At 49.5% G+C, this 12,635-nt stretch overlaps 1 protein-coding gene across 1 annotated transcript; it reads left to right on the top strand.

The window, feature by feature from the left end:
- Positions 1–7,337: 7,337 nt before the first annotated feature.
- LOC144595598 (fucolectin-1-like) lies at positions 7,338–12,279 on the top strand. The gene is made up of 3 exons (XM_078403164.1): positions 7,338–7,404; positions 8,200–8,479; positions 12,120–12,279. The coding sequence occupies exons 1-3, from the start codon at positions 7,338–7,340 to the stop codon at positions 12,277–12,279; spliced, it is 507 nt and encodes a 168-aa protein (XP_078259290.1).
- The last annotated feature ends 356 nt before the right edge of the window (positions 12,280–12,635 follow it).

Here is a 12,635-nt window from a genome sequence, read left to right as displayed (position 1 = left end):
CCAGAGAACTGTTGATAATAGAGAGGATGCTGAGACCGGCTATTGCAATGACATCCTTCAGAAGGGCAGTGGGGGCAGGATCAACGGGGCAGGTTGCAGGTTTCATAGCGGAGACAAGCTTTGCAAGGGAGGATAGAGTGACGGGTTGGAAGCAGTCCAATTTAGATGAACAGACTAGTGAGACAGCTAGGTCACGGGTGGGAGGGGAAATGTTCATTCTAATGTTCTCAACTTTGTTGGTGAAAAATTTAGCGAATTCTTCGCACTTAGCAGGGGACCCAACTAAGCTGGTACTGGGGGTGGGACATATGACAGAGGTAATTGTTCTAAATAGGACCTTGGAGTTATGAGAGTTTTTGGAAATAAGGTCGGAGAAGTATTGTGCTCTAGCAGACTTTACTGCTTCCTGGTATTTGAGAAGATTGTTTCTCAGAATTTCGATGTATTAGGTGGTATTCGCTAGTGTAATTAGCTAGCCTACGCGATCTAAATTTCTGGACGCGAATGCCACGCGGGAACTTGGCCGCTGTAGGGCGGCGCAGTGGCGCAGCGGGTAGAGCTGCCGCTTGGTGGCGCCACCGACTCAGCTTCGATTCTGACCTCGAGTTTGGTCTGAGAGTTTGTACTCTCTTCCTGTGACCGCACCGGTTTCCTCCGGGGTCTCCGGTTTCCAACGGGGGTCGGATTCCCCCTTCCACTTCCCAAACACTGGTGGCTTTGCAGGTTGTTTGTCATCTGCAAGTTGCCGGTTGTGTAGCGAGTGGATGCAACGGCGGCATGGACCGCACTACTGTGAATGGCTGGCATGGACTTTGTGGGCCGGAGGGCCTGTTACCATCTCAAATAAACTAAGCTAGCCTATAAACCCAACGCAATGATGTGTATGTAGTGTACCACCCTGCCTTCGTCAGACCTCGAAACCCCCCTCTAGTCTCCCCCAGTGTGGCGCACTTTTAGCATTGCCCATCTTACGGTGACAATAGACAATAGGTGCAGGAGGAGGCCATTCTGCCCTTCGAGCCAGCACCGCCATTCAATGTGATCATGGCTGATCATTCTCAATCAGTACCCCGTTCCTGCCTTCTCCCCATACCCCCTGACACCGCTATCCTTAAGAGCTCTATCCAGCTCTCTCTTGAATGCATTCAGAGAATTGGCCTCCACTGCCTTCTGAGGCAGTGAATTCCTCAGATTCACAACTCTCTGACTGAAAAAGTTTTTCCTCATCTCAGTTCTAAATGGCCTACCCCTTATTTTTAAACCGTGGCCCCTTGTTCTGGACTCCCACAACATTGGGAACATGTTTCCTGCCTCTAACGTGTCCAACCCCTTAATAATCTTATACGTTTCGATAAGATCCCCTCTCATCCTTCTAAATTCCAGTGTATACAAGCCAAGTCGCTCCAGTCTTTCAACATATGACAGTCCCGCCATTCCGGGAATTAACCTAGTAAACCTACGCTGCACGCATTCAATAGCAAGCCTCAGTGCGGCGCTCTCTCAGCACCGCGATCCCTGAGCTGTGTCATTTAACAGTATGGTGCTCCCTTACTTAGTAAGGCCCCTCCCACTTACTCAGAACTGCCCTTTGCAGAGTGTGGTTCTGCTCTTCCCACAGCCGGCACTACGCCAGAGTTGCCCCTCCCAATGTGTAACGCTCACTGCATGCTACCACATGGCGTTACCACCCTCAGCATAGCCCCTGCGTCATTGCCGCACTCCCCCCGTGTGGCTCAATGCCAACTCCTCCCCTCCGCTCCCAGGTGCTCGCCGAGACCTGTCCTCGTAGTCGGCATGTATTGTGGGCGGCTCGCTCGGTCAGTGAGCTACCGTTGACTCGCGTTGAGAAACGTCTCCTTTGCAACAACAGGCAGAACGTGACTCCCACAAACCGCCAATTGGGAAATGACCAGATGTCTCAACAAGCCAACTACCATTTGTGCGGAGGCTTGGGAAATATGGAAGATCGACACTTCCTCCTGCTGTTTTCTTTGCTTCACCGAATCGTGGCTCACCCCTGTACGACTCGAACACTGTACGAAATCCTCTGGCAGGGGAAAGGCGACAGCGCCTGCCTTTTTGGTCAATGCTTTGTGATACACTGATTTTAACCACCCAAATCACCCACCCTGACCTGGAATACGTTTTCATGAAATGCCTTCCCTTTTATCCGCTCGATGCAGTTCATTACACTCTCGTGTCCTATTCGTAGAGACCTAGAACGCCGAAATTAGACCCTTGGGCCCAACTCAAAATGCCGCCTAAAAACATTTACAAGATATTTGGACCGATACATGGTCAGATTCCCACTTAAGCTAGTTCCATTTGTCCACGTTTCATCCATATTACTGTAAGCCGTTCCTTCCCATGTATCTGTCCACATGTTTTGTGAATGTTATTATTGTACTGCCTAAAACACTTCCTCTATGCGCATCAACCTACGAAAAGTTCTGCCTTACTTTTCCACCAAATAGCTCGTCTCTCTCGTAAAAATTGTGTCCTCAACAGTGGGAATAATACTTCGCATGGTCCTCTTAACTGTGCCCCTGTGGTCTTAACACTTCTGTAAGATCACCTCACCTGAACCCGACATTCCAGGGAATAAGCTTTCCCAACCTCTCCTTGTAATGCATGCCACCTACCAAACATTTCTACTCAATGCCAAGGTAGTACTGGATGAATTGTACTCGGTCCACGGCCTATCGCTCCACAGCTCAGCGGCAACCCGCACAGTCTGAGCATCTATGTGTTCTGTTCCTGCAGACGTATAGGCAAAGATTGGAGCCCTAGGCCCTATCGAAAGTAGTCGATTGTGGGGATTGAAGAGTCGAAATGAATCTCTCGACCCACAACACGAACTGTCAATTCCCCTCTACAGATTCTACCGACCCAAGAGGTACCTTCCTGTTTTTGAGAACCAATTAATCCAGTATATATTTCCCTCTCAATCCAGTTTCCCGGACTTCCACCCAAAAACCTTTCATACCCTTAATTATTAATCTATCAATCTCCACTTTAAAAGTATCCAATGACGTGGCCTCCACAGCCGCCTGTGTCAATTCCACGGATTCGCCACCCTTTAGCTGGATACATTCCTCATTTCCATTCTAAAGGCATGCCCTGTTATTCTGAACCTGTGCTCTTCTCAGTTACACCACGCGCATCAACCTAGTAATCAACCAGTACCTTGCCTCTAATATCATATGATTCTATCTTTCTCCTCTCCCATCCTATCAAGCTTCTGGGACCTCGACTGTGGCTTGATATGATACAAGAATCTTCTTCAGGGCTCCTGTAGTCTCCCCTCTTGCCTCTCTCAATAGCCTTGGATAGATCCCATCCCATCCGGAGATTTATCACCATTAATGGTCTTGAAGAGTCCGAACATCACCTCCTTCTTGACTTGAAACTACCTGAGCGTCCCCTACTCGCGTTGATCTCACTACCCTCGCTGAGTTACTCCAGCATTTTGTGTTTATCTTCGGTGCAAGCCAGCATCTGCAGATTCTTCCTGCAGCCTCCATGCCCTTCACCTTGATGAGTGTGGATGCAACGTACTTGCAGACCCTCGTCTACTTCCTCGGACTCCAGGCTTGTATACACTGGAATTTAGAAGGATGAGAGGAGATCTTATCGAAACGTGTAAGATTATTAATGGGTTGGACACGTTAGAGGCAGGAAACATGTTCCCAGTGTTGGGGGAGTCCAGAACAAGGGGCCACCGTTTAAGAATAAGGGGTAGGCCACTTAGAACTGAGATGAGGAAAAACTTTTTCAGTCAGAGAGTTGTGAATCTGTGGAATTCTCTGCCTCAGAAGGCAGTGGAGGCCAATTCTCTGAATGCATTCAAGAGAGAGAGCTAGATAGAGCTCTTAAGGCTAGCGGAGTCAGGGGGTATGGGGAGAAGGCAGGAACGGGGTACTGATTGAGAATGATCAGCCATGATCACATTGAATGGCGGTGCTGGCTCGAAGGGCCGAATGGCTTCCTCCTGCACCTATTGTCTATTGTCAAACATAAATTCTCTCTTTTATCGTTGACCAGTCCTACCTTCTTCTCAGTTACACTACTCCTGTCAACGTACATATACAGTAGAAAGTCATACAAGGATTTCTCAGTCATTCCGACTTGCCAACATAATTTCACACCGGCATCTTCCTCATAATTCTCTGCTTGGGTTGTTTCCTGGTCACTTTGTATTCCTCAGCGGCTTTGCCTGCTTTCGTCTTCCTGACTCCTACATCACTGCACTTTTTTCTTGCACCGTTTCTTTGTATTTTTTATGTTTCCCCTCAGCTGAACCCTCGTCTTTGTTTGCCCAACGTCGTGTCCACTGCTGTTTCATTCGGAGAAGCGGCCTGAGACAAGAGCAACCTGCCCTGTCTGACCAGTTCCTACATTTCCAAGACTGGTGCATGCGCCCATGAATCAAAGCCCTATGAACCCACGCAGATCGAGTCACTCGCCCTTGTGTCCTTGTGCGACGTCGTTACTGGAATCTACCACTGTGTCTTTGGCTGCTAAGCAACTATGCGGTCATGGAACAGTACAGCATCGGATCAGGTCCTTCGGCCCACTTTACCTCCATATCCGATCTCCCACGTTCGCTGCAATCCATGTGCCTACATAAATGTATTATCCGAATGAGATGGCAAACCACTGTCTATTGGGTGGAGAAGGATCCTAACATGACCCATGCTGTCAACATATCATGATAATATTAAAGTGCCTGCAGACATGCCCCTTGGACTCCCATACTTCCACCCTTCATTTTCCCATCTGCAGAGCAATCATGCTCTTACATCCTCACGACTTCCCCCTCCTATCCCTAGATTATTATTCCTATCCACCGACAGTAGGGGAAATATATAATTTGGCAGCTCACAACTCAGCGGTATGAACATTTCCCTAACCTCAATTAACCCTTGCATCCCGTCGCTTCCCCGCCCTCGTCGTTGCACTCGTTTCACTGTCGTCCCGGTGAGTCTCATTGTCTGTATAACTTGTTATCACCTCGCCCACAGCTAACAATGGCCCATTTCTGTGATCATCGTTACTTTTTTTGCATACATTTCATTCCTTTGTTCTGTATCTTTGTTCTGTTTTGGTCTCCTAATCTGAGGAAAGACATTCTAGCCTTAGAGGGAGTACAGAGAAGGTTCACCAGATTGATCCCTGGGATGGCAGGACTTTCATATGAAGAAAGACTGGATAGACTAGGCTTATACTCGCTGGAATTTAGAAGACTGAGGGGGATCTTATAGAAACTTACAAAATTCTTAAGGGGTTGGACAAGCTAGATGCTGGAAGATTGTTCCTGATGTTGGGGAAGTCCAGAACCAGGGGTCACAGTTTAAGGATAAGGGGGAAGTCTTTTAGGACCGAGATGAGAATACATTTCTTCACACAGAGAGTGGTGAGTCTGTGGAATTCTCTGCCGCAGAAGGTAGTTGAGGCCAGTTCATTGGCTATATTTAAGAGGGAGTTAGATGTGGCCCTTGTGGCTAAAGGGATCAGGGGGTATGGAGAGAAGGCAGGTACGGGATACTGAGTTGGATGATCAGCCATGATCATATTGAATGGCGGTGCAGGCTCGAAGGGCCGAATGGCCTACTCCTGCACCTATTTTCTATGTTTCTATGTTTCTATCTCTCTACATCACTGCCCGTATATCTGGTTTCCCCTTCCCCTGACTCTCAGTCTGAAGAAGGGTCTCGACCCGCAACGTCGCCGATTCCTTTTCTCCAGAGATGCTGCCCGACCCGCTGAGTTACTCCAGTTACTTGTGCCTATCTTCCGTGACGTTAGGGGATTGGCTTCACTCGGGCCTGGGCTTTCACACCCTCCCAACATCCCGTTTGTCGTGGGTCGTTCCTTTTTCTTCACCCTGCCCGAGTAACGGCCCGATTATTGCACATCTCCCCCGCTTTTACTTGTACCTTGCTCAACGTTCCATTGCCCAAGACTGAACAAGTGGAGTTGCTCTTTCTGCCAAGACAGCGTCAGCTCTGGCCTGCATGTGACCTAGATATAAACCCGGATGAAAGCAGAGTACCTCAGCTCCCGTGCAGACCTCCCGTGTGGAAGGTGAGTCATGTTTTCCTTTGGACTGAGAATCCAATTTTTAACAGTGGGGATAATTGTTAACCAACAACAATAGCCTGAACCCCCTCAGTCTCATTTGTTAAAAACGTTCAACTGCCCACTCTCACTCAGACTCTGTTGCAATTCCCTCTTGGTTCCTGAACCCGAGAATGCCTTTAGGTTCTGAAGCAGGTGGAACGGGAATAGTTCAAAGGAGAAAGCAAATCACTGAGAGAACTCAACGGGTCGAGCAGCATCTGTTGAGGCCAAAGGAAGGTCAACAGTCTAAAAACGTACAGGTTCTAGGTCTGAAGAAGGATCTCGACCCGAAACGCCACCCATTCCTTTCCTCCAGAAATGCTGCCTGACTGCTGAGTTACTCCAGCTTTTAGTGTCTATCTTCAGCTTCTAGGTTAATTGGGTTCTGTAAATTGTAAATAGCGCTAGTGTTCGCCGGCCGGCGCGGATTCGGTGGGCCGAAGGGCCTGTTTCCATTCTGTATCTCTAAACATTGGGATTGAGACCCCGCGACTCTATCTCCCCTCGGTACATGCTCGACCTGCTGAGTTCGTTCAGCATTGCGTTTTATGGCTCCAGATACCCGTATCTGCAGTCGCTTAAGTTCCTGTTCTCAAAGGTGATTCAATATAAGCCATAGTGTCTCATTACCAATTAACCCACATGTTGTTGGGAGATGGCAGGAAATCGAAACACCCGGTGGAAACCCAGGCGGTCAGAGAACAAAACGTGCCAACTCCATTCCTCCAGTATTGTGAGGCGATCTGGATCCAGTTACAGTGTAGCAAGGAACTGCAGATGTTGGTTTAAACCGAAGATAGACACAAAATGCTGGAGTAACTCAGTGGGACAGGCAGCAACTCTGTAGAAAAGGAATGGGCGACGAAGGAATGGGCGACCCGAAACGTCACCCATTCCTTCTCTCCAGAGATGCTGCCTGACCCGCTGAATTACTCCAGCATTTTGTGTCTATCCAGGCACTGTGAGTCAACAGCACTACCCAGTGCGCCACTGGACGGTCCCAAGAGAAAGGAGAAACTTACAAAACCGGGTGGAAGGGTATGGTCGCCGGTTGTATTGCGAGAGCTCTTTCGAGGGACTTTTGGGAGTAATGGTGCCTTTCCGTGTTGCTTTGGTCTCCTGACAAAGTGTTTGAGCTTTATCCCGCCCTCCCCCCCCCCCCCCCCCCCCCCGCAGCCTGAATCACATTCCTCTGTCTTTGGGACCCTTGCAGGATGAAGGCCCGCTACCTGCTTCTCTTCACTTCTCTCTGTGCGCTACCACACTTCGCTAAGCCACAAGGTAAGACCTTCCCCTGCCTGTCTCTCAGCAGCTACTCCAGCCGCACGTTCGGTCCCCGCCCGTGGTGCAGAAGCAATTACAACGTCAACGGGACACACAGAAGCGGTTCTTCGACAAGTCCAGTAAGCCACTCACACCTCTAGCACATGGACAAGTGGTTCGTCTGCAAACCGACCAGGGCCATACACGATGCTAACAATTTAGAGTATTGTTTTCAGTTCTGGGCACCATGTTGTATGAAAGATGTTAAGCTGGAAGGGGCACAGAGAAGATTTACGAGGATGAAGGGACTGAGCTACATGGAGAGGTTGAGTAGGCTGGGACTATTCCGTGGAGCACCGGAGGATGGGGGTTGATATTGTGTATCAAATCTTGAGGAATAGATCGGGTAGACGCACTGTGGCTCTTGCCCAGAGTAGGGGAATCAAGGACCAGAGGAAATACATTTCAGATGAAGCGGAATCGATTTAATAGGAATCTGAGGGGTATTTTTTCACACAAAGGGTGGTGCGTGTATGGAATAAGCTGCCAGAGGATGTAGTTGAGGCTGGGACTATCCCAACGTTATAAAACATGTAGACAGGTACATTGATAGGATAGGTTTTTATTATCGGCCAAACGTTGGCAGGTGGGACCAGTATAGCTGGGACATGTTGGCCGGTATGGGCCAGTTGCGCCGAAGGACCTGTCTTCACGCTGTATGACAATGCCTCTCTAAATATTATATCCGCTGAGTGGTCAACAGTTGATGGCTCCTCTTGATACGGGTGTTTAACTTTGAGTTTTATTCCGCAGAAAATGTAATTGCCGCAGTTCGGGCCACTCAGTCGACCACTTACACACGGTATGGTGCAGCAAACAACGCCATAGATGGAAACTTTGACACTGAGTTCAGTCACTCGTCGTGTAGCAGCACCGGCCGACAGTGCCGCCCCTGGTGGAGAGTAGATCTGCAGAATCACTACCGGGTCTACATCGTCAGCATCACCAATGTGAATCGCCGAGCCGACAGACTGAACGGAGCCGAGATCCGCATTGGAGACTCGCTGGAGAACAACGGGAACAACAACACTCGGTGAGTGGATGCGCCCTGCCTCGCCCCATCCCAACACAGACCCAAACGGACACTTCCCGTCTCTACGCCCACACCCCACACACGCACAGACACAGCCCACAGAAGCCCCAAGTCCCGCTCACACCTCCCTCCCTTCCCCACCGCCACACAGAGACACACCCCACCCCAACAAAGACCCCCTCCATCCCCCACACAAACTCCCTCACACACCCCTGAATAGACTCTGAGCAAGTCCAAGAGAGGCGTGCGTTGATATTCCAGGGCATGTGGAGATCAAGGAGCAGGAGGTCTCGAAGAACATTAGATTGGATTGGCCCCCAGGGCCAGCAGAGAGGTAAGAATGGACATTGCTGAGGCGTTTAAAGGGAATTTAAGCCGCAGGAGAGGTCACAAATGATTGAAGAACAGACAATATCGTTCCTCTGTTTAAAAATGGTTAGATGGACAAATCAGGAAATTATAGGTCGGCGAGTCTTACGAGTGTTGGTAGAGAAGATAGTAAACATAGAAAATAGGTGCAGGATAGGCCATTCGGCCCTTGGAGCCAGCACCGCCATTCAATATGATCATGGCTGATCATCCCAAATCTGTACCCCGTTCCTGCTCTCTCCCCATATCCCTTGATTCCGTTAGCCCAAAGAGCTAAATCTAACTTTCTCTTTAAAACATCCGGTGAATTGGCCTCCACTGCCTTCTGTGGCGGAGAATTCCGCAGATTCACAACTCTCAGGGTGAAACATGTTTTTCTCATCTCAGTCCTAAATGGCCGACCCCTTATTCTTACACTGTGACCCCTGGTTCTGGTCTCCCCCAACACCGGGAACATTTTTTTCCTGCATCCAGCCTGTCCAATCCATTAAGATTTTTTTGGTGGAATTCTCAATGTTGTGAGGTGCCCTGAGAGAAGTGTATAAAGTAAGAGAGGTTTTCACAAAGTAGATCCTCAGTGATGTATTTCCAGGGTGCAAGTGCCAGATATGACAGGACAGGGATGAGAGGGGGTTGAGATAAGAGAGGGGGTTGAGATAAGTTCACGCTGTAGTCGAAGCAGATATGATCGCAACGTTTAGCGGGCACTCGTTCTATGCCTCTCATCATGTATTTCTTCACCAAGTCACCAAGCAATTGGACAGATGCATGAACAGGCCGGAAATGGAGGGATATATTCCTGTTCAGGCCGCTTGGACTACTTAGACTTGTATCATGTTTGGCGCAGATATGGTGGTCGGAAGGGCCTGTTCCTGCGTTTCTCTGCCTTTTGATCCAGCACAGGTGGATAATAGACAATAGACAATAGACAATAGGTGCAGGCGTAGGCCATTCAGCCGTTCGAGCCAGCACCGCCATTCAATGCGATCATGGCTGATCACTCTCAATCAGTACCCCGTTCCTGCCTTCTCCCCATACGCCCTCACTCCGCTATCCTTAAGAGCTCTATCCAGTTCTCTCTTGAAAGCATCCAACGAACTGGCCCCCACTGCCTTCTGAGGCAGAGAATTCCACACCTTCACCACTCTCTGACTGAAAAAGTTCTTCCTCATCTCCGTTCTAAATGGTCTACCCCTTATTCTTAAACTGTGGCCCCTTGTTCTGGACTCCCCCAACATTGGGAACATGTTTCCTGCCTCTAATGCGTCCAATCCCCTAATTATCTTATATGTTTCAATAAGATCCCCCCTCATCCTTCTAAATTCCAGTGTATACAAGCCTAATTGCTCCAGCCTTTCAACATACGAAAGTCCCGCCATTCCGGGTATTAACCCAGTGAACCTACGCTGCACGTCCTCAATAGCAAGAATATCCTTCCTCAAATTTGGAGACCAAAACTGCACACAGTACTCCAGGTACGGTCTCACCAGGGCCCGGTACAACTGTAGAAGGACCTCTTTGCTCCTATACTCAACTCCTCTTGTTATGAAGGCCAACATTCCATTGGCTTTCTTCACTGCCTGCTGTACCTGCATGCTTCCTTTCAGTGACTGATGCACTAGGACACCCAGATCTCGTTGAACATCCCCTCTTCCTAACTTGACACCATTCAGATAATAATCTGCCTTTCTATTCTTACTTCCAAAGTGAATAACCTCACACTTATCTACATGTTATGTTATTAAACTGCATCTACCATGTATCCGCCCACTCACACAACCTGTCCAAGTCACCCTACAGCCTTATTGCATCTTCCTCACAATTCACACATTCATAAGGTGGTATATTAATTCACTTGCCTTCATCGGGCGGGACACAAAATGCAATGAGGTGTTGGTAATAAAACATTATCTAGTCCACAGCCGGGTAGGCGGAGTAAGCCGTTCTATGTGGCTCATTGCGGGACCGACGTGATAATACTGGAGAAGGTGGTCCAATTGTCCAAGAATTGCTCGGAATGGAGCCTTTCAGTTGAGAGGAGAGGCCGGGCGGGCTGGGGTTGTTTTCCTTGGTGCAGAGGTGGCCGGGACGGGAGGGACTTGGTGAAGAAATAGACGATGAGGGCATAGAACGAGTGCCCGCTGAACCTTTTGCCCATCGCACAGGTACCAAAACTAGAGGTCCTGGGGTTGGGGTAAGGGGGAACTGGTTTAGCTTATTTGAGGAAGACGTTATTCCCATGGGGCGGGGGTTCTGATTGCGATTAGGAGCGCACAGTCTGAGGCAATGGTGGAGGCAGCGTTTCACGACGATTTGGGAATATGGGAGGTTATGTGTTCGAATGCTAAATATATAGATTAGCGTGGAGGAGCACATGAGACAGGCTGCTATGTTGCGTCAAACAACATTGGGCGACAGGATAGAATCGGCCGGGGGGATGAGGCGACGAGAGAGCGAGGCAGAAGACCCACTATCACCGTCTCTCTGGACCTGCCCGAGTTACGAACGTCAGTGTGTGGAATCTCTGGTGTCAGTTGTCAGTGTGTGGAATCTCTGATGATTTCAGACATCCCGTGCCCTCGGCTCAGTTTGACTACCGGCTGGTCTGGCAACTGCATATTTCCCAAGATAGACACACAAAGCTGGAGTAACTCAGCTGGTCAGACAGCATCTCTGGAGAAAAGGAACAGGTGACGTTTCGGTTCGAGACCCTTCTTCTGTCACGTGTAAACTGCTGTCTCAATAGGACATTAGAAAATTAAATTAACTGCCTGAGATAATACCCATGTAGACACAGGATGCTGGAGTAACTCAGCGGGACAGGCAGCATCTCTGATGAGGAATGGGTGACATTTCGGTTCGAGACCCTTCTTCAGAAACGTCACCCATTCCTTCCCTCCAGGGATGATGCCTGGGTTACTCCAGCTTTTTGTGCCTATCTTCGATTTAAACCAGCACCTGCAGTTCTTTCCTACACATAATACCCATGTATCTCTGTGTTTGCCAATAAGTGTTTCACTCTTTGATACATTATAGGAAATGTTGGTAATTGCTTGCTCGGCACCAGAGTCCACGACGAGATTGCCGATCCACGACGAGTCCACGATCCACGACGAGAGTCCACGATCCACGATCCACGACGAGAGTCCACGATCCACGATCCACGACGAGAGTCCACGATCCACGATCCACGATCCACGACGAGAGTCCACGACGAGATTACCGATCTGGCTACTGTAACCTGTAAACTTTCTCTTTCCTCTTTTCCCAGCTGCGCAAAGATCAATTACATCCCGACGGGAAAGACCGCCAACTTCTACTGTGAGCCCGCCGGCGTCCACGGGCGCTATTTGAACATCTTCCTGCCGAGGTGTCGGGTTTTTCTCACCCTGTGCGAGGTGCAGGCGTTCGGAGCTCACGACCCTCACTGATCCAGCCCAGGTGGGACCAGTGGCCTCGCCCCCCCCCCCTCCCCACCACGACGTTCTCTCCGCTCCTCTCTCACCGCCACTCCCTCCATCCCTCCTCTCCATCCTCTCTCCCATGTCTAATCTTTCCTTTCCCATCCCGTCTCAACCCATGCCTCTCCTCTCATGTGCTCGCTCACGCGTATTTCCATCGTGGTAGAATGACAGAGCAGGGGAACAGGGAACAGGGAACAGTGACACAGCGGTAGAGTTGCTGTCTTGCAGCGCCAGGGACCCGGGTTCCATCCCGACTATGGGTGCTGTCCGTGTGGAGTTTGCATTTTCAAGCCGTGACATGCGTGGGTTTTCTCCGAGATCTT

This window comes from Rhinoraja longicauda, chromosome 7 (assembly GCF_053455715.1).
Source record: "Rhinoraja longicauda isolate Sanriku21f chromosome 7, sRhiLon1.1, whole genome shotgun sequence".
Taxonomy (NCBI): Eukaryota; Metazoa; Chordata; class Chondrichthyes; order Rajiformes; family Arhynchobatidae; genus Rhinoraja; species Rhinoraja longicauda.
Note: the sequence above shows the minus strand (reverse complement) of the source record. Positions and strands in the feature narration are given on the sequence as shown.

What these genes read in the sequence shown, in the direction of transcription:
- LOC144595598 (XM_078403164.1), top strand. Translation starts at nt 7,338, where the DNA reads ATGAAGGCCCGCTACCTGCTTCTCTTCACTTCTCTCTGTGCGCTACCA. An exon ending in ACACTTCGCTAAGCCACAAG is followed by an intron (nt 7,405 to 8,199) that starts GTAAGACCTTCC and finishes TTTATTCCGCAG; the next exon opens with AAAATGTAATTGCCGCAGTT. An exon ending in AACGGGAACAACAACACTCG is followed by an intron (nt 8,480 to 12,119) that starts GTGAGTGGATGC and finishes CTCTTTTCCCAG; the next exon opens with CTGCGCAAAGATCAATTACA.